This window comes from Larus michahellis, chromosome 3 (genome assembly GCF_964199755.1).
Source record: "Larus michahellis chromosome 3, bLarMic1.1, whole genome shotgun sequence".
NCBI classification, from domain to species: domain Eukaryota; kingdom Metazoa; phylum Chordata; class Aves; order Charadriiformes; family Laridae; genus Larus; species Larus michahellis.
Genome location: NC_133898.1, coordinates 18,963,489 through 18,985,325, shown reverse-complemented (window position 1 = coordinate 18,985,325; position 21,837 = coordinate 18,963,489). Strand labels below are relative to the sequence as shown.

Here is a 21,837-nt window from a genome sequence, read left to right as displayed (position 1 = left end):
AGTTTTTTCCTTATTTATTCTCAGAAAGAGCACTGTTTTAATGATTTGTTTTTTTTTTCTAAGATTGATTTAGTCGAAACCAGTCCTTCCTGGGAAGGAAGAAATGAGACTTGAAAATACTGCAGGTGTCTTTCTCACCACCTCAAAACCTGTTTCTTAGGAAATCTGGGCTGATGTACAGATTAGGAAGGAAATCTATGGAAGTGTACACTAAAATGGTACTGGGGAGACTGCAGTATATATACTTTGGAGATAAATGACAGTTTTATTAAACTGTAAGAAGTATTTAATTGATGTGAATGCAATGCTGGTGCTGCTGAAAGCTTGCTGTGTCTGTCTTTTTCTAATTGGTTCCTGTGTCAGTAGCTGCGAGGGTCTGCGTTAGAAGCAGCATGATATTGCAGGTATTCCTACAGGAGGAACAGAAACTTTAAATCACCTCACAGAAGTAAAGCTCTTGAATAAAGCACACCAGTGTACCAGTTCCACACAAAATTAAAGCACATTCCATTGTGATTGGGAAGCTGAATGGAAAGTGTTATTAATAACAAGATAATATGCTCTAAAAGTGCTCAAAAGAATGCTTGTTCAAAAGCTGCTTAGCCATAATTTCCATGTTTGGCTTATAGCACTTCAAAGAATCATTAGGAAGACTTCCAAGAAATTAGATCAGCTCTATCTTTAGAAACAGACATTTCTTAAATGTTTGATATCCCTCAGGCTGTTGGGAGAAATTATGTTTTGGCAGAAAACCACAGCTAGAACATTTCAGGTGATTTGGCAGGAACAGAAAGTAGGGAGGAGTATGACAAAGAAGCTAAACTGGGACTGAGGGATGTTATATTTCTAGCACCGTGTTAGCCTGGGCAACCCTGGACACATGCTTAATTTCCAAAAGTACGATGAGGAGAGGATTGCCTTCTTTCCTCTCATTTTGATCCTTAGGAAAGCATGCAGTTGAAATTTCACCCTGTGTGAGGTCTTACATTTTCTGTGTGAACTTCAAAGAGGCTGAAGTCCTGGATTTTTACATCTTCCCAAAGTTAGCTGTCCTTCCTTGTTCTGGAAGGTATTGGCAAAACAATCTTGAGAGTCAGCTCATGTGGTGTGTGGGTTAACAGAACTGTAACCCAATCCCAAATGCTCAGTATCATCTGTGCGTGGGGGAGCAAGGGCAAAGGGCCTAGTGAAGGATATGTCATCAAAGCAGCTACAAGTAAAGAAGCCAGTTGTGGGCAAGAGCTCCTTGAACTGTTGGGTGAACAGATTGTGCCTACCAGAGGCAAAAGGCAAAGTCTCCACAGGTGCTGTATTTTAACTTGCAAGTTGAAGACACTCAACATGAACTAACGACCCTTCATTTGGCCCCCATGGAGCTGCCTACGCCTCCTTGGAGGACACATTATCTGCAAATCAGATAATCTGCACAGATTAGTGAAAGCTAGAGAATTGGTTGTTTTTACTTACTGGACTTCACACATTAATGCAGTGCTAAAATATTTGGATTGAGAGTAGCATAAAGAACTGCATTATTGTAAAATTGTTTTATTTGATGGAAAATTACTATTTGTTTTCCAATGGTAAGTGATGAGCCTGTTGAGGATTGTTCTTTTTTAACTTCACAGAAATGCAAGTAGGAAACAGAGTCTTGAAAGCCATTCTGTTAGTGTAAGAGTATGGTTAAGGTATATCACATAGATAAAATACAAGCACGTGTAACAAAGTGATTCTCTAGACCTTACTGTAGGCTGATGCTTATTATCACCAACCCATCTAGCAACTGTTTTGCTGTGCAGTGTAAAAGGTGGAAAAGGATTAGCTCTAATAGGCTGAAGCCTGGCTGGAAAAATGATGCTTTAAGAGAGAAATTCTAATTCTCTTGATTTCTGCTCCTTTGGTGAAGTTGAAGCCAGCCATTTGGAGCAGCATGTAAGCCAAATACTCTGTGGGTTCATATACCACCTGACTGGAGTGCCTGGAAGTGGACTCCACCTGAGCCAGACGAGCCCAGCTCTGGTCTTTTGAGGCCTATGTTCAGCAACGTGTCTGACCTCAGTACAGTCTTCTGATAGAAGAAGAGAAATATAAAAGGAACGTAAAGGTGTCTACCGGTTAGAAAGGTTTCCTTGGCTTCCTTTCCTCCTAAATTTATTTTTTTGGCATTACAAAGTCTAAATTTGTAGCCAGTCTTAAGTAGTAGTGGCCAGATGGGGGATGGAGGAGTGAGAGGAGGAGTTTACTTGAGGTCCCTAGAAACTAAATTTTCAGTCATAAGTATCAGCACCATTTGCCTTGTCACTGATAGCAAGACTGGGCTCTCTAGCCTTTTAACAGGGCAGCACATTCGGAAAGTAAAACAACTTTCTTTTGGTCACATTGTGCTCAAAGAGCTTCAAAATTATTTTCTTGCTAATGACCTTCTCCTTAACACAGACTGAGGAATTTTGTTATGTTGGAAGAGAAAAATGGGACTTGCCTGGAAGGCTACGTATGGATGTGACCTTCCTGAGCAAGAAAGCAAAAAAGTCTACAGACCTAAGTTACCCCAGAAAGTCATATTTTCTTGCACAAAGTCAAAATTCATGTCCAGATGATTGTACTTTCTTTCTTTAAACTGGCTTCTTTACCTATTCTAGTCTTGCTGGCTTGCTGGAATTTTATGAACTACACTGGTGCTCATCAGTTTTTCGTCTACATATCAAAGCGGGATTCCCTTTCAGTCCTCAGGAGTGAGCAGAACAGAACAGTTTTGTTCCGTCTGGCTCCTTCAGCAGCTCTGATCTCAATGGCAGCCAAAGCAGCTGGGGAACCTCTCACTCATTGCTGCAATAAAATGAAGTTGTGTCATAGTCATAGTGCTCTGCTGTATTTCTAGCAGCTGTGGCTAAGCACTCTTCTTGTCTAATAATTTCTTCTTGCATTGCTCTGTCTCTCCCTTACACTCCTTTCAGATTTTCTTTCTAATAAGTTTTTGGGCATCAGGTTTTACATCAAGGAAGAAAAAGTAAAGGAAAATTCTTAGCAACATTTTGTACGCAGAGGCCTGTTTGTCTTGTGTTATTCCTGAACTTTCTTCCCATTCCGCTAGGAAGAAACAGGGACCCTCCATACAAGCTAGACATATGTCTCCCTACACATTACCAGGTATATATTAATTGGCTGCATCTACACTGAGATCTCTTTATTCTTTCTTCTTATAGCCATCTAACAAGCCTACCCTGTGTTGCTCTGACGTCGTCCCGCATTACTTCGTTAAAAGCAGAGTGAGACTTTAATGTCCGTATCATTGCTCTTCTGCTCTGTAGCATTAACTGTGGCTGCTACTGTTCTCTGTCTGAAATAGAGTTATTCTGCTGATGGCTGTTCTGTTCATCTGAAAAAAGGGGTTTGGTGGCAGCGTGTGCAGACTACCTGTGACAGATTTTGTGCGTGTATATATTCTGCATGGTTGCCTTTGATAACACCTTTGAATCTCAGCCTTCATTACTAGCTATTAAGTAACTTCCTGCATGGCAATTCTGTCACTGTAACTGAGTTTGGTTAACATGCTTATATTTCTTCAAATAATCTCATTCCACCCAAGTATGTCTTTTATCCCAAATAGTAAGTATTCCTTTGTGAAGGGAGCTAACAATGCATCATTTGTAACAGAGAAGTTAATGGGAACCTGAATGTAATAAGGGTTAGTGACCTGAAACTTCTCTGTTCCGTAAGTACCTCGGTCTCAAGCAGGTTCAGCCATAATTATTTTAGCTAGGTAGAGTGAGAAATCAGTTCCATCAGAGGCAAAACATTACAAGTTATGAAATGGGATCTGTACGTACAGGCACTCTGTGATCGTGTCACTGAATGGGGGATTGAGTACAGAGGAGATTAACATTCAATCTTGGTTAATAATCCCTATCTTTATGAGAAAAAGAAAAAAAATAATGATTATGAGCCTTTCTAAAAATAATGGCATGAGGACAGCTGCCTGAGTCTGGCTAATGGAAACCTGGACTCTCTGTATGAGCCAGGGACAATATTTAGGTGGAATTCAGAGTTGTTACTGAAAGAAGGGAGCTGCAGAATTTGCACAAAATCAGCTTTCTGAGGTCTTCAATTCAAGGAGAATGTTTTTTATTTCCCTGCAAACAGAAGAGAATAAATTACACCCAAAAGCTAACATTTCTGTGCAATGAAGACCTAAGGATGGGTGATTTAAGCAAAACATTTTGTCCTCATGGAGGTTATACCAACATAACTATAGATCTGTTTTCATATTCTTAGCTCTATATTTCAATCTGTAAATAAGACCAAGGTATTTTGGGGGCAACCAGTCTTATGTTAGGATCAAGAAAAAAATAAGTAAGCAGAAAGAACCAACTGAACAGAAAACCCAGGATGATTTGATGAAGCTCAAATACTGACCACACTAAAATAAAACCCAAGATTCAAAGATCCTTGGGAATGGGGAATATCACAACCCAGAAGCTTTGATGTTATCCTCTTTCTGTCAGATTTAACTGAGTTGGAATATGCTTGGCCCTACCTTTCAAGGAACTGTTCATTTGGATTCAAATTTCACAGGTTGAGCCAAAGAAACAAACTAAAAAAAGCTTATTTGTTATGCCTTTGCTTCCATTTCTTATCTCTGGCTCTAAAATATTTGATCAGTAGTCACCCTTGAGTGGTTTTTGAATTTATGTAAAACTTTATCCTTCAGACAACAGAGCTGATGTTCCCCAAAGGAGAGATTTGAATTATTTAATTTTTTTTTGTCCACCTGGTACAGCATTTCCCATCTGCCTCAAACAGATTTAAAAAAAAAAAAAAAGCCTTTGCATGAGTTGCATTCACAGCTCAGCCAACACTCAGCTCTGCGGGATGTAACTTATCCTTCCCAGTTGTCATACATCTAAGGAACTTTTTTCTAGCTGCGCTCCTGGGGTCAAGTAGGACAAAGAAGAGATAGATAAGAAGTATTTCCACCAGTCCTCAAGCAGTGATTTTTCTAATATCCAAGCTACTAAAGCCTTTCGTAGCAGCCATGTTTTCATTCCAATGAAGAAATCCAGCTTGGAAACACAGGCTTATCTGATGAGTATTTGGATTCCATGTGAGGTAGTTGCTGGGATTTATTAAGCAACAAAGTCACAACAAACTTGCCAGCACTAATTTTGCTGCTCCTGTGTAATTGCCTTCAGGAAGACTCTTTCATGACCGTCCACCACAGCATCTGTGTTTGCAGTGAATGTCTACACAGTGCTGTGGACCAGTATCTGTGCCATATAGGTACCAGTTGGAGTACTGGATGCGCGGTCAGCATACCCCACTTTGATCTGTGCAAAAATGCCAGTGAGACATCTCCTCCAGCATTATACTGAGTCACTGCAATAACATACGCTTCTGGTGTTTCAGTATCAGCCTTCACCAAAGTCAAAGGGAGTTGTTGCATTGATTTCAGGGATCAAACAGAAAGGAAAAAAAAAAAAAAAAAGGAGGGGGCGAGGGAACGAGGCTGTGGGTTTTTTTCCGTCTCACTGATGTGTGACATTTCCATCTTCAGTTTTGATTAAATTTCCCTTAATTAGCCCATTAAGCTAAAACCACCAAAGCTAATGATTGAAATGTTGGTTAACTGATGATCTTGTTTCAATGGAATTTGAAAGACATCAAATTTCTAAATTAATAGTGGCATTAAACTGGAGAAGAGAAAAAGATGAACTATTTGTTGCAGAAATGCTGGTCTCAAGAGAAGATTTGTACTGAAACTGCATTCACGTTAGAAAAAAAATCAGATTAATAGGCAGCCAGAGCAGCACTGATGGTCCTAACAGTGTTTGACATTCACATGATTTTTCTATTTTGGAGGCATTTCTGTGATTTTTTTTTCGTCCCTGGTGAACTTCATGAAACTTCTTAAGTGTTCTGGTCCCAGTGCTCCTGCAGGTGAAATCAGCAAGGCTGTCTCTTAACTTGAATGAACTGTAAATGAAAGTAAGGTGCAACATTCTTATATGGGCATGTTAGATGGCACTCCCTTCAATGACAGAAATACTGGTTTGTATCATGCCCTTCTGTTCTTAGGGGCTGAACATTTGGTAATTCTCATAAGAACAGCCCTTCATTGTCTCAAGAGGCATGACATGAAGAGTGCATCAAAGGATAACACTTTGGGGCATGAAGCTTATGTTCTGCCAAGGAAATTGCCTAAAGCTATTTTAAGAAGTATTTACTTGCCAGGTATACAAAGAAGATGTGTAGTAATCTGTGGAGAAGTATCTGTCTTCCTTTTATGCAACCTGAGCTATAATCTGCGGGATCACGGCATCACGGAATTTTCAGATTCGGAAGGGACCTCTAGAGATCATCTAGTCTAACTCCCCTGTTAAAGCAGGATTGCCTAGAGCACATTACTCAGGTCTGCATCCAGGTGGATCTTGAAAGTCCCAGAGAAGGGGACTCCACAACCTCCCTGGGCAGCCTGTTCCAGTGCTCTGTTACCCTCACCGTAAAGAATTTTTTTCTCATATTTGATTGGAACTTCCTATGTTCCAGCTTGTGCCCATTTACCCTTGTCCTGTGACTGGGAACCACTGAAAAGGGTCTGGCTCCATCCTCCTTAAACCCACCCTTTAGATGCTTGTAAACATGAACAAGGTCTCCCCTCAGCCTTCCCTTCTCCAGACTAAAGAGTCCCAGCTCTCTCAGCCTTTCCTCATAAGGGAGATGCTCCAATCCTTCAATCATCTTTGTTGCCCTATGCTGGACTCTCTCCAGTAGTTCCCTGTCTCTCTTGAACTGGGGAGCCCAGAGCTGGACACAGTATTCCAGTTGTGGCCTCACCAGTGCAGAGTAGAGGGGGAGAATGACCTCCCTTGACCAGCTGGCCACACTCTTCCCTGCGCAGCCCAGAATTCCATTGGCCTTCTTGGCAACAAGGGCATATTGCTTGCTTATGGATAATTTACTGTCTACCGAGACCCCTAAATCCTTTTCTTAAGAGCTGCTTTCCAGCAGGTCCACCCCTAACCTAGACTGATGCCTGATATTCTTCCTTCCCAGGTGCAGGACCCTACACTTGTCCTTGTTGAACCTCATTAGGTTCTTCTCTGCCCAGCTCTCCAGACTGTCTAGGTCACGCTGGATGGCAGCACGGCCCTTTGGGGTGTCAGCCACCCCACGTAGTTTGATATCATCAGTGAACTTGCTGAGGATACACTCTGTCCCCTCGTCCAGGCCGTTGATGAATACATTAAACAATACTGGTCCAAGTATTGACCACTGGTTACAGGCCTCCAATTCGACCCTGCTCCATTAATCACAACCCTCTGAGTCCTGTCACACAGCCAGCTCTCAATCCACCTCACTGTCCCCTCGTCTAGTCCACACTTCCTCAGTTTCCTAAGGAGGATGTTATGAGAGACAGTGTCAAATGCCTTGCTGAAGTCAAGGTAGATGACATCTGCTGCTCTGCCCTCATCCAGCCAACCAGTTATAACATCATAGAAGGCTATGAGATTGGTCAAGCATGATTTACCCTTGGTAAATCCATGTTGACCACTTCCAATAACTTCCTACTCCTGAACACGCTTGGATATGACATCCAGAATGAGTCACTCCATTACCTTCCCAGGGATGGAGGTGAGACTAACCGATCTGTAGTTCCCTGGGTCCTCCTTCTTGCCCTTTTTGAAGACTGGAGTGATATTGGCCTTCCTCCAGTCCTCAGGCACCTTCCTGTCCTCCATGACCTTTCAAAGATGATGGAGAGTGGCCAAGCAATAACATCTGCCAACTCTTAGCACTTGTGGGTGCACCTCGTCAGGGCCCATGGACTTATGGAAGTCCAGTTTGGCCAAGTGTTCTCTAACCTGATCTTCCTCTACTGGGGAAAACTCTTCTTCTCTCCAGACCTTCCCCCTTGCCTCCAGGGCTTGGAATTAATGAGGGACAGCTTTAGCAGTGAAGACTGAAGCAAAGAAGGCATTCAGTAGCTCTGCCTTCTCTGTGTCTTCCACCACTAGGGCACCCACCTCATTCGTTAGTGGGCCTACATTTTCCCTAGTCTTCCTTTTTCTACTGATACACTGAAAGAACCTCTTCTTGTTGTCTTTAACCGTGGTGGCCAAGATGAGTTCTGCTTGAGTTTTGGCCCTTCTAATTTTCGCCCTGCATAGCTTCACTACATCTTGTTTTTTTTCATAAGTAGCCAACCCCCTTTTCCAAAGATCATAAACTTTCCTTTTTTTCCTGAGGTCGAGCCAAAGCTCTCTATTTAGCCAGGCTGGTTGTCTTCCCTGTCTGCTCGGTTTCTGGGACTTGGGGATGGCCTTCGCCTGTGCTTTTAAGAGGTATTCCTTGAAGTAAGACCAGCCTTCCTGGGCACCTTTGCCCTTCAGGACTATCCCCCAAGGGACACTCTCAACCATGGTCCTAAGCAGACCAAAGTTCGCCCTTTGGAAATCTAAGGTGGCAATTCTGCTGGCTCCCCGCCTTGCTTCACCAAGAATCGAAAATGTTATTTCATGATCACTCTGCCCAAGATGACCTCCAATCTTTACACCCCCTACAAGACCTTCTCTGTTAACAAGCAGCAGGTCCAGTAGGGCACTTTCCTTAGTTGGCTCCCTCACCAGCTGTGTCAGGAAGTTGTCTTCCACACACTCCAGGAACCTCCGTGACTGTTCCCTCTCTGCTGTGTTATATTTCCAGCAGACATCTGGGAAGTTGAAGTCCCCTACAAGAACAGGGGCAAGCGATCGCGAGACCTCTGCCAGATGCTTATCTACATCCTGGTTGGGGGGTCTATAACAAATTCCCACCACCATGTCCGGATTATTGGCCTTCCTCTTGATTCTTATCCATAAACTCTCAACGATGTCATCATGCACATTGTTAAGTTCTTGGCATTCAAAACTGTCCCTGACATAGAGGGCCACCCCACCACCTCTCCTTCCTTGCCTATCCCTTCTGAAGAGTTGGTAGCCATCGATCACCGCACTCCAGTTGTGCATGTCTTCCCACTATGTTTCTGTGATGTCAACTATATGATAGTTTCCCTGCTGTACGATGGTCTCCAACTCTTCCTGTTTGTTGCCCATGCTGCGTGCATTCATATAGATGCACTTCAGCTGGGCTAATTGCCTTGCCACTTTACTGGGGGGACAAGCCCTTATTCCCACCTGACTGTGCTCAGACATTTCTGCAGTTGCCAACCCATCACTGCTCCTCATGTCTTTGCTAGCACATGGGTCATCATCTCCCACCTCCACTGCGACAACAGGCTGCAAGACCTTGCTAGCGCTTTTACCCACCAGCACTGGCATGCTGCTCCCAGGCACCACTTTAGTGGAGGGAAAAGCTGACATGGAGAACCATGTCTAAGAACTGCTTGTTTGTCTTTGTAATTAATTTCCCAGCTTCAGTTTAGCACCTTACAAACATAAGTACACAGCAAAATGTCCACATCTCCAAGTGGCATTTTGTGTGCACCCCCAGGAAACGGGCCAAAGATCCAGTGTGTCAGAGACTCAGTTCCAGTGGTCCCTTCAATGCAGCACCAAGGTTCACTGTGTACTGGGCATTGATTTTCAGACACAGCCAACTGAAAGACATGTAGCTGAATCCTTTTCCACCTTACCTCTTCCTGGAGATTTCAGCAGCACAGAACAGGGAGGGAGAAGCTTCTGCTGAGCTATAGGCTGTAGTTTACAGCCCAAGGTAGGTCCTGGTTCTCTATAACATACCAGAATGTGACCTGTGGTGCTTCAGGACATGTTCAGTCATCTCTGCTGCTGGCACAGTAACTTACAGGAAAAAGGAGGTCAGAGCCCACTTTGTCTGTCCAACAGCTTTTGTTGAAGACTCACATGGGCATGTCTTGAACTGAACAGCTTATGTTTATGCTAGAGTTTATAATTTCATTTGCAGTGTTGTGAGATGTCAGTTGAGGAGCGAACACGGGGAGGACAGCTGATGTACTTGGAAGCCAATTTAACATCCAAGGATTTTATGTTCCTTCCAGTTCTCCTCCTAGACATACCCACAATGGGTTTCAAGTATACCAACTAAGAACTGTGAGGCTTCTGGCAATGTCAGACTGCAGTTGCACTTTGCATGCATTGGGAAGGCAAAAAATACAATTTTGTGATCTTCAGATTTGTTTGGATGGAGCTGCTACCTTTTGAGCTCGTGAAAATGGATCATTTAGCAAGGAAAATTATGTCTTGCTGTTTGGAGTTTCCTTTGATGCTAGGGATACTCTCCCTTCACCATATCCACAGTTCTTTGTATCAGTCACCGGCTCTTTCATAGCAGCTGCTCATGTCTTTAGAACATAAAAAGTCCATTTTAGAAAAGTCTTCATATGTCCAATGCATATCTCCAAGGAGCAAGAGGGTTCAGTATTGAAGCATCGTTGTTTTACTTTCACAGAAATAAAAAGGGAGGAACGTAGTAACTCTATCAACTCTTTTCTGTTGTGAATGGACTGTGTTCTGTTCTAAACCCTTTGCACCTTTCAGGGACTGCCAAGATCATCTTCTGTTTGAAGTTTTTGCTTTGGTTGTGTCAGTTTTTTTGTGTCTCCCTCTGTAGCTTAGCAAGAACACCAGTTGCAGAAGAAGATGTCCCTTCAATCTGGATATTCTCAAATGGCACACATATCCCTGAGGTCTGTTTTAGGTTATGCCCAACCTCATTGTCATCACTGGTGGTGAAAGCTGCATTGTATTTGAGAACAACGTGGACGTTGGTTATGTTTGTTGGCAGTCAGGTGCTAAAACAGTCAAAACCCTCATTCAAAACACAGGAACATGCTGTCTCAAACGTACATATAAGCAGAGAAGCTTCACTGGAATATTGTTTTGTGAGGTTGGTTTGTTGGTAAAGGAGAGGTAGATTTTAAAAACAGTAGGAGACAACAAGACTAATGTAAGAATACTGATAGCAGACAAAAAGCTGAGAGAAAATATTTTAGAGCCAGTGCCATGCATAAAGGACTGAAGTCTGTGAGAAGAAAATAATTCTGCTGGTGTTCAGATTCTTGCTGCAGTGAAGGAACAGGATTTCTATGGCCTTTCTAAATAAATAGCATTACTCCTCAAAAATATCTTGTTCTGTCATCAGTTTCTCATCTAAACTGGCACACCTGCAAGAATTCACATTCTGGCTTTACATTCTGATTACTTGTATCTAAAAGATAGAGCAGGAACTGTCAGCCATAGGTCTATACTAAAGAGACCCGTGAATGGCTTAACTTCTGCTGGTGTAAAACATCAAGATACAACAGTGAATGACGTTTAAATAATATTTTATATTCTCTTCCAGCTTGTTCTACAGCATATGATAGTTTCATGTTTTCATAGTCTTGATGCAACTTATCAGCGTTGTACCTCACTTCTGGGCCATGGTTGGCTGCTTTTAGAAATTGTTCTCCTTCCTAAGCAGAGTATTACGATTTTACGTGGCAGATATGCATCGGGAGAACATTAACTTGCTAAGCTAAGAGAAAATCTAAATCCATGAGTGCACTAAATTAACGCGTGGTAAATATACTATCAGATTTGAAGTATTTGATTGTGGGTTATTTTTGCTCTTCCTGTTGACTTGTAATACCACTGAGGGTGATTTTACAGTGATCTTTCTTCTGGTAATGTAGGAGTGGCAGAACTTCCTGGCAAAAGCCAGCTGAGAGTGTGGAAGTGATTTAAGGCAAACCCGCTCAGCTTCTACAAGGAGATAATGAGTTCTGCTCTTCCTGTGGGCTACCTGTGTCAGTTCCTCTCTTTTGTGACTGCCAGGACCGTTAGATATCCTTTGCCTCCTAGAGAGTGGATCAACACCGAATACTTTCTAAATTGGTTTCAGCCTTTGATTGCCAGTTCCTTTTAGAAACTCCAAATGACTTCAGGAGCCCCAGCCTACTTATTTTTCTTAACACTTCAGGGTGTAAATCACTTGTGAGAATAAAATCACTTATGTGTCTGATTTTTTTTATTATTTTTTTTATGCCAAAAGGGAAGGGGAATTTATTTTCTGACCTCACACACACACACATACTTGCACCTGCTTCAGGTTGTATGCCTCTGGAGGGAAGAAGGGCTGCATTCTTTTTTCCGTCTACCTATATTCATGTACACCTCCCCTCCTCAGATCACCTTTGCTTGTTAGGGGCGAGGATACTTTCTCTGCCAATTTCTTACTTTTATATGTGAAAAGAAGCTTTTTCCCCCATTCTAAAACCACTTTAATTGCAAAGAGCTCTGAGTTTCATCTCTTTAACAGAATTTAATCCCTGTTCTTCCAATCTGTGCAGGTTTTGGTTTCAGATCATCGCCTCATGGGAAGAAGGATCTGATGCCATTATTGCTTTTGACAATGTCTCCCTTAGTCTGGACTGTTATTTAACAAGTAAGTTTTCCTTTTATCTGCAAGTAACTTGTCTTTTATTTGCCACGTAATTAAAATTTGGAAAGGGGTTGAAACTGTGGGGAAGGGATTAGGTGTTGTTCTCTTCAAAAGATTCTTGAAATGTAAAGGTACGTTTCAGAAAAAACGGTGCTTAGATGGAGGAGACTGTTCAGATGCAAACCTTATTAGTGGAGCCGACCAGTGAATGGGTTCTGAGTTTGGCAGTAAATGGGCAGTAGGACATATGGTGTGGGAAAGTCAGCTTCCAACTGAGACAGTAGCATCACCTATCCACCCAGGCTGATGCAGAAGCCAATCTGTGATTATAGAGTTCCACATGACCTGGTTTACTGTGTGACAGTTATCAAAATGAATGACAGTTGGACTCTGGCTAGGGAAAGACAGGCATCCTGTGATTGACACTAACTTTGCAATAACATTGGGCACAATACTCCAGTTAAATTAGAACAAGGTTATTTTATTTGGACTGACATGCATTTAAGTCTGAATCAGAAACTAGGATCTTCACTCTCTCCTACGCTTGGGAAAAATTTGGATTCTGATCTGGACTTTGTGATTGACTGGTCTCTAGAATATGCCTAGTCCATACCTCTGCTGCCAGATTTCACCCCATTTAGATTTTTATTGAGCATTTGTGTCTGGCTCATCTTTCACAATCTCATGCACAGTGAATTGCTTAATTTGTAAATGTGTTCAATGATGTGTTACTCTGTACCTCAGACCAACAACTTGCATGAGGATTGGGGGGTTGCTGCTCTGAACACATGAAACTTCTGCCTTGGGTTGAGCAGTAGAACTTAAGTGTGTTCTTTCACTTCCCAGGCTCGAAGCTACAACCTCTGTAGCCCTGTTCAGGTTGAACACCTCTAAGCCACTTCCTCATCCAACAGGAGAATATTTAATCTGCTTTGTGTTATGTTAATTTTCATTGGCTGGGGCTGCAAGTCTGTGATACGCAGTGATACTCCTAGGTTTCTGTGCTTAAGTGTAGCGTACTTCAGGTTCCAGTATTCTAAAGAGATCTTAAAGTTAGTCTGTAATTTAAAATGATTGCACATACTTTTACTGGCTAAAAGAGAAACTTTCTAACAGTTGCTAAAGATTGTGTTCTGTATTTCTGCTTTGTGTCTTCATTCACTTGCTATTTTGCCTACCATTCATTCCTGTTTATTTTCCTTTTGTCACAGTTCCCATAACAGCAATGGAAAGTCAATCTGCCCTTTCCTTTTAATGGTGTTATATCCTTTGACTGCAGGCTCTTATTCTCAGCAGAGGAGCCTTCAGCCCTTAATTTAGTTTCAGTTTTGGATTACATACTGACTCAGCCACCCTCAGTGATAAACCAGTCTGTGACTTCTTGTTTTCTAGTCAGTGGAGAGAAGGCACCTCGAGGTACCACTCCAGACTCAAGCAATTTGTTCACCAGTAGAGGTGGCCAGAAGAAGTTTGGATGGGAACAAAAGCTTCTGGGAAATCTCCAACTCAACACTGCCCCCGTTTCTGGTCCAGCAGGTAATTGTCTGGTCTGAGAAGCATTTTCAGGCAGCAGAGATTTCCAACTAGTACAGATTTCAGTTAGATGTGACTAAATGCAATATGATTCCTTTTTTTTTTTTTTTTTTTTTTACCAAAGCCTTTGTTCAGAGCTGTCATGGTTTCAGCTGGGAAAGAGTCAATTTTCTTTCTAGTGATTGCCATGAAAGGAGTGTCAACAATGCATATTGTTGTAGTTGTTGCTAAGTGATGTTTATGCTTTTCAAGGACTCTTTTCAGCTTCCCATAGAAGCTGAGAAGGAGCCTAGACAGAAGAAGGGAATGGCCAACGGAATATTCTATACCGTAGATACCATGCTCAGTATATAAATGGGATTGGCCGGGGGGACAGGAATCCAAAAGTCACTGCTCTGAATGGTGCAAATTCACCAGGCAGTAAGAGTGACTTGTGTAACTATTATTATTATTATTGTTACTTTCCTTTTCTGTTATTGTTTCTATTAAACTGTCTTTATCTAAACCCATGAGGGTTTTTCCCTTTCCCCTCCTTTCCTCCCTTGTCTCCCTGCCCTTCTAGGGGAGGGGCGAGAACTGTGTGGGCAGACATGGTCCTAGTGGCTGGTTAGGGTTAAACCACGACAAGAGCTTTTCCCCAGTCCCTTACAAACAAAACAAAACAAGCTCTAGGAGGCAATTACTTTTAGCTGTTAACTGTAACTTGGATTTCAATTGCAAGCTGGTGAAAGAAAGAACCAGAGGGAGCCTCTTCATGAAGTGAAAAGTGCTTTTAAACTGTAAGACAGGTTGTTTGGTGTCAGGGTCATTTAAAAATAGGCAGGAATCAAAGTGAAGTGTCCAAATTGACCGCGTCCAGCCTGTGGTAACCTGAACGCCATCCGTAGTTAATACAGGCTTGGTTTGCAATAACATAACTTCGCTTTTTCAGTAATATTTTCATTGCCCATTTGAAAGAGTACAGCCACTGGACTTTGTTTTAAAAACATGATTTTTAGTTAGTTAGAAATGGCAGTCTTGCGTGGTCAATGTTATTTCATTCTCCCCTGTCCCGCAGCTCCCCTTTCCAGCTTAACTGTAGCAGCGTGGGCCAAATAGATGCAAGATGTCCATTCCTTCCCCCTCACATGACTGTCTCCTAAATGTTTGTTTCTTGCCCCTCTGAGGCTTGCCCACGCATTCACAGTGTCTGCTTTGGGCTCTACATGTGCGTTTCTGTTTCGGTCGATTTCCTTCCCTCCTCCTTGCCAGCTTCATTTCCTGATTTGATTCAGGTGGTCACAACCTCCAGCCTACCTGGGGGAGCAGTGCTGGCCATGGAAATGAGGGGTGACTACAGGAGAGACAAGCACTTGCTATAACTGCCACTAGAGCTAGCTAGTTACCTGCCAATCTGAAGTACTGTCCCTCTTAAGGTAGAGAACAGGGGGGTGGTTGGTATATGCCTCCTTTACTGTCAGCCGGCCCAGGGCTTTGTTCCTGGTGCCTCCTTCTCTCCCACTCCTCCATCTTAGACTTCTTTGAGTCTGTTCTATTCTCGGTTATGTTTCACTTTGCTACCTGCAGTGTACTGTTGAAATACATGAACTAGTGGGGTTAGCTCAGATACTAACAGCAGTCCGGTTGATGTAGTCAAAAGCTCCACATAGTCTTCAAAGCCTGCCTGAAAAGCTGGATGTATTAGCCCACTCCGTGCTGCCGCAGCAGGGCAGCTGCTGGCACCTGAACTCTCCTGTGAAGCAAGCTCTGGCAGTGGAGGCTGATGATACAGTCTGCAGTGTAGGCCAAGAGTTGCCATCAAGTGGAGTTTGTTGATATTTTATGTACTGAGCATCATACAGCAAGAAAAGTGCAGGAGCACTGACAGGAGCCTCAGGAGAACGGGACGGAATGAGCCCATATGAGAGGATGCTGGGCTGGGTGAACCCCTGCTTTAGCTATAAATGTTGTGTCTAGCTCTGTTACAGATGTCGTGTGTGAGCTTGGGCCGGTCACAAAGGTATAATTTCTAAAAAGACCCTTACATCCTCTTTGCAGATCCTTTGAAGTGTTCCCTTCAATATCTGTATCTCTGTTTCCTGCCTGTAAGTGGAGCCGCCTTTTACTTTTAAGTGCTTTCAGTGTTGCTCTTAGGTCAGTGATCTTGTGGTAGGATCCGTACAGAGGTGTAGACTATGGACTTGTGGCTGACTTCCCATAGCAATGTCAATGCTTAGGTGGTGATGTAATTCCCTAAGGCAGATGTACGTTTCCTTCCAGGGTACCTACTGTTTCAGTAACACAGACGCCACCAGATACCAGGTTCAGATTGGAGAAAGGCCTGAAGTTTGGATGCAAAGTTAATGTAAAGTGGGTATGTGGGTGTCAGGCTAGAAATCTTGTGGCTGTAGGTTGCTTCGAGAATTTTGTTACTTCCTAATTCTCACTAGACCTGAAATGGTGGGACATCTAGCTCTTCTGCTCCCTGTCCTATATGAGGAATGCAATTTGAAGAAATGCTTGGATAGTAGAAATAATGGGAGTCAGATTACATGGGGGTGGAAGAGAAGGTCACCGAGGTACTTTGAGCAATTCAAATAATTTGTTATGACCTTGGGGTGAAAATTCAAGGCAATTCCTGTGGTATCTAAGCTGGCTTGCCTAATTTCTGAACTTGATCCTCGGTCCTGTTCATGTTCTGTCTAAAATTGTCTCCAGGCCTTGAGGTTTGAAATCACTCCTTCAGCAGTTTTCTCCCCTTTGTGCCCTCGGTGTAGACAGAGCAGAAACCAGAGAAGCTAAGCTGCAGTTTCTTGCAGTGGGAATTCATTGCATTTCTGAGGGTTTCCACGTCACTGAATCACCTTTTTCCTTTGTGTTGCTGAGTCCCTGCTCTCAGTAAACGGTGCAGATGCTTGTTTGGACCCTGGGCTATTCATTTTACCCAGCTTTAATCTTGTTTCTTTCTGCATCCTGTAATGCATTTAAGAAGCCTTGGGCTGACTCTGTCAAGGCCTTTACTTTGATGGCCACGCGTTTACTGTTGTGTGGGTGAACCAACAGCATCAGCGCCACCCTGAAGTCTCAAAGACTGCATTCACCAATATGACCTCAGCCAAAAGTAATTACAGCTAATGTGATCTTTGGCTGGTTTGATGGATCACAGGCTATACATAACATTTCCTTCTTAAGGTATCATATTAAAACAAAGAACTGTGTTCCTATAGCTGAGAAGACAACAGGATAATAAAATGCCCTCCCCAAGTCCCCTCAGCCTACACAGCAGGAACTACAATCTGAAAGATGGGTACTACTTTGTTTACATGACAGTAAATCCAAAGAAGCTCCATTGCTTTCAAGGTTATGGGCCTCGATTTGCTCTTGTGTAACTGAGAACAACCTCGTATGTGCACCTGCCAGTTTTGCTTGTGCTTGGAAATCAGTTTTCAGCAGAAGTGATAGTCATCACCACCAACCTCCCTGTCCTTTCTGTTCTCAGGCCCTGTACCCAGTGAATTACTTCTTCAGGCTTGCCGTTGCTTATCATGTCTTGGGATGCCTCCAGGATAGGTACCCCGAAGGTTCAAAACATCTAACACAACCACGCTGTGAAAGATCCTAAAGCTTCCAGAAATCTGTTAACCGCTGTAATGTGTTACACGTGGGATGAGGAATGCACTGTGTGGAGAATAAGACCCAAAATTGCTACAACTGATGTGGTGGTGTTCCTCTCTCAGGTTTCTTGATGGTGACCAGGACCAACACAGAAAAATTCCTGTAGGTTTCAAGTCACGCAGTTACTTGCAGTGCTAGGTGACCGTTAGATCTTTTCAATTAATTAATGACATGTTATTTGCTGACATACCAGCTTCTTGCTGAAAGGTTGCAGGTGAAACTTGATTGTAAAAGAAGCCTGCAAAAAAGTTTTAAGAAAACCTGTGTATACCAGAAGATTTAAACAACTTCAGTGGAACTAGGATTTTTGATTTAAATGGTTAATTCTGTGCGCTGTTTATTTTTATGTAAACCAAGCTTACTTTGGCTTCATTTTTAAATTGATTAGGTATTAGTTTAAGTAAAACTGAAATCTGCTCAAACCATAGCATTTCTCTACAGGGAGTTTAACTACCAATTAAAAAGCCAATTTATATCAAACCAATGCAATTTCCTTTTATAGACAAGGCCGGAATGTAGGAAATTCAGGCACATAAAGATACAGTGAGCAGTAATGAGGAACTCTAGGTAAACAAATTACTATCATGGAAACTGGAGGAGACAAAATAGGATTCTCGGTAGGCAAAAGGAGATAACAAGACAGAGAGCAATCAAGCTTTAATTAAACATTTCTGATGCTTCTGAATAGGCTGTAAATACCATGAGGGTAGCCTGTCTTTTGATGTTTCAGCTTCTCATCTGTCCCGCTGACAACTTACTCGTGTCAGGGCACGCAGTACAAAAATGGTGTGTTGTGAAATGTACAAAAAGATTAACCTTCTTTCCCCTCAAATCTTGCATTGTTTTGTCCCATCTCATCTGCATATCCACCAGCCATTGTGTGACTATGGTCTCTTGCATGGAAACTGTCATCACATCATTTTCTCATCCAGACTGGATTACTGTTTTCCTTCAGCTCCGGTCTCTTACTCACAACACTTAGTGGTTGCACAGATTTTGTCTTTTGCATCAGGGAGAGTCCTCTTACGAGTACTTACATGACTGTTTCTCGGAAGAACTCTGAGTCACATTAGTTAATCAGATGAAGGAGCTGAAACGAACAGCGGGCTGAGTATTAAGTAAAAGAAAATTACATTTGGTTGCTCTTTGTGTGCAATTATACTAACTGAACTGTTGGCATAATGCAATAAAGGTATCTGCAGAATTGTATTTTTGTATTAAGCATCAATTAACACAGTGAATAACAGCTCGGTGCCCTCCCCCAACAAAAGTAGCATCCTGAATAGTGATAGAAAATGTTCAGAGATGGATTGTGGGATCTCAGAGTGTTTAGACATTAATTTCTTTATTGCAGTATTTACACTTGCTTTCTCTGTAGGACTGAAAAATTGCAAAGGTGCAATGCTGAAAAACAACATACAACTGGATCCCAACATAAGAAAGTTGAATTGGCACAAGTGTTCTCTAGAGTTAATTATACAATTGAAATAAACAGGGAAACTGACACATTTTAAACCTAAATTTTAAAGCTGCTCACTCTTAAGAGTAGCGGTTTAAATTGTGCAGAAACTGATATAAATCTCAGGAAAGTTTTGAAATAATTTTGCCACCTCAAACCAACTTGATCTTTATTATTCAACATGCATTTCTACTATCCTTTGTAATTGTGAACAAATTCAAAAAAATTAGTAGCAGGTGTTACTTAACACCCTTTAAGGAAGACTCCCACTATCTCTTTAAGTGAAACATAAAAGAGGAAAAAAATTAGGTTTTTTCATGCTGCTTTGTTAGGTTCTGGTTGCAGAAGGTATCAAGAAACAAGCCGTTCTCATTGCTGTTTGAAGTGAGCAGTGCCCTTGCCCTGTTATACTGACCACAGATAACTTCCTACAAGGATGCCCTGATAGTGCTCCCTTTATATGGACACTTCAGAAAAAGCTGAAGCATGAATCACGCTTTCAGTATTTCTTTGAAATGCTACTCAGGATCAATCTGGCATACATTTGTCATCACTGCGGATGCTGTTGTTGTTGAACTGAAAAACACGTCCAAGTCTCCCGTTGACACCCTCATTTAGAAAATGGAAAGATAGAGGTAGAAATAGTAACTCCATAAATAGTTGAAAAGCCGGCCTCCTTTTAGTCTAGCCATACCTGTGTAACTGGTTCTGGTATTGCTGTCAAGACTCGCTAATTTCTGTGATCCTTTTTTATCCTATTAATATCATTGTGTAGACACATTTAACAGTTCAAGGACTGTTTGTGAGCACAACCTATTTCTGCCATTTACCATCATCTTTCAAACCTCTGCCCTGCTTCATTCATTTCTGGCAAAGTTAGTCCTGGAAAAGGTAATGATCTCAAATTACTGCTCTCAAGATGCTGTTAAACAACAGAACCCAAAGCAAAATTGGAAAGTTTTTCCTTCCTCACATCGCTGAACATGTTTCTTATATACACTTATAGTATGCTTTGCCTGCAGACTTTCAGCACAGACCAGCCCTGGAATTACTGGTAATAGCAGATTGTTCAGGCACCGAGTAAAAGGTATATCCCTCCACACATACCATGGTGCCAATGGCAGCCAAATGTTAGTTAGGATTAAGACGGGCGATTTCCTGTAAGCCTCTGATTTCCCATATTGGCCAAGTATTGTTAGGGAGCTTGTGAATGTTTCCACAAATAGATGAAGCAAGCATTCTGCTTGTTCATGGCATCCAGTTTGATGACATCTGCCTTAGAGGAGGAAGTAAAATGAATGCCCTGAGGGACAACTAACAGAATTAATTGCCTCCGGAAGTTTAGCCACTGGGGTTCTTATACCCCTGAAGCATGAGACCTTATAGCCCTTATTAATGTTTTTTTTTTACTCTGTTGGGAGTGGATAGCCTCTTGGCCTGAATAGAGGTTGTGGCAGCAAGTTCCACAAACTGCCTACACATTGTTTTAAAGCACCAATGCATTTCACTAGTGCAATACTCTATGTTCCAAAATCAGCCAAATAGCATGGTGCTTGGTTGGTAATTTTCTCAAATCACAGTAAAGTTTTGGTTTGGAATGAATTGAACCTCGGTTCAAACCAGCTTAATTTAACAACTGCCAGTTAATACATTTAGTCCCTTGAGGTATAGCTAAAATGCCTATGTCTGCTTTGTGATATGGAGTTTATGTGCTATATGTGCCAGTGAAATTGCTTTCTACGTTAGCAGTACAAACGTGCTTTAGGCTTTGCTCCACTGTTTTCTCCTTCTCGTTGTCATTTGCAGCAGTGCCTGCAGCAGCGCTGCCTTGGGCTGCAAGTAGTATCAGACCTTCAAATGAGTTAGTCATTTTAAGCCTTGTGGGGTTTTGTTCTTTTTGTTTTCCAAGAGCAGGACATCACTCCCCTTTGCTGTGGCTGAAATCCAGTGCCTTGATTGGTGTGCCTGTTATGTGTCTAGCTAAGCTGGGTGAAAACTAGAACATCTGCTGTGCAAAAGAAAATAAGCATGAGTGACTGTGTGTGTAAATATAGCAGTAAATCTACTTTGGAAAGAAAAGTTGTGAAGAAGGAATTTTTTAAAATCTATTTTAATAGAGCCAAAATGGCATTTCTTGCAAAATATTGTTTCTAGGACCTTAGCAATGTGTTGGGGAGATTGCCAGGGAGCTTGAGGAGGGCAGGTGTGCGGGTGAACAGGCAGAAGACATGATGATTCCTCTGCCACGTTTCTTGTGAAAGTGGGGATTCCATCTAACGAAGCGATGTAGAAATTATTTACTGAAATGTAGTGCCCCAATTCTGAATCTCAGTGTAATCTTCACTTCTTTTCTTTTCCTCCCACCTTAAACTGGAATTTCCAGTTTTTAAACCCAGTTAGCATCTTGCAACTGCCAATGACAGAATATATAAGGACCCTACATTTAACTACCTGTTAGTTTTCATCACGGGAATGCTCAGCTGTTTCTGGAAACCAGGCATCTGTAACTTGTGTGAAGTTGGGCAAACTTCCGAAACCTGCTAGTTGTTTGGAAAGGTTTAGGCTGGCGAGTCCTGCTTTTTTCCCATTGTGTGAGCGTGAGGTGCTGGCAATGTTAGCCTGTCCCACACTGCAGAAGGAAGGGGAGGTATGCCAGGCAGTATGCAACAGACCACAGTTGTGCACTGATGGAAAAAATCTATGCTTCTCACCCAGCTGCTTAAGGATTTTCGATTCAGTGCTGCTGCTTTAGTCTTTGGAGATCAAAGTAATGCCACAGCAGTTTACAGTAATTCAAT

The 21,837-nt window shown here is 42.2% G+C and overlaps 1 protein-coding gene across 3 annotated transcripts in view; it reads left to right on the top strand.

Annotated features, from left to right (window-relative positions):
* ALK (ALK receptor tyrosine kinase) overlaps positions 1-21,837 on the top strand; it is a 328,498-nt gene that overhangs the window by 265,748 nt on the left and 40,913 nt on the right. For all 3 annotated transcript variants that reach the window (XM_074578928.1, XM_074578927.1, XM_074578929.1), the window contains 2 exons: positions 12,302-12,396; positions 13,786-13,929. In XM_074578928.1, the coding sequence (XP_074435029.1) occupies positions 12,302-12,396; positions 13,786-13,929 (239 nt within the window). The remainder of the gene's footprint in view (positions 1-12,301; positions 12,397-13,785; positions 13,930-21,837) is intronic.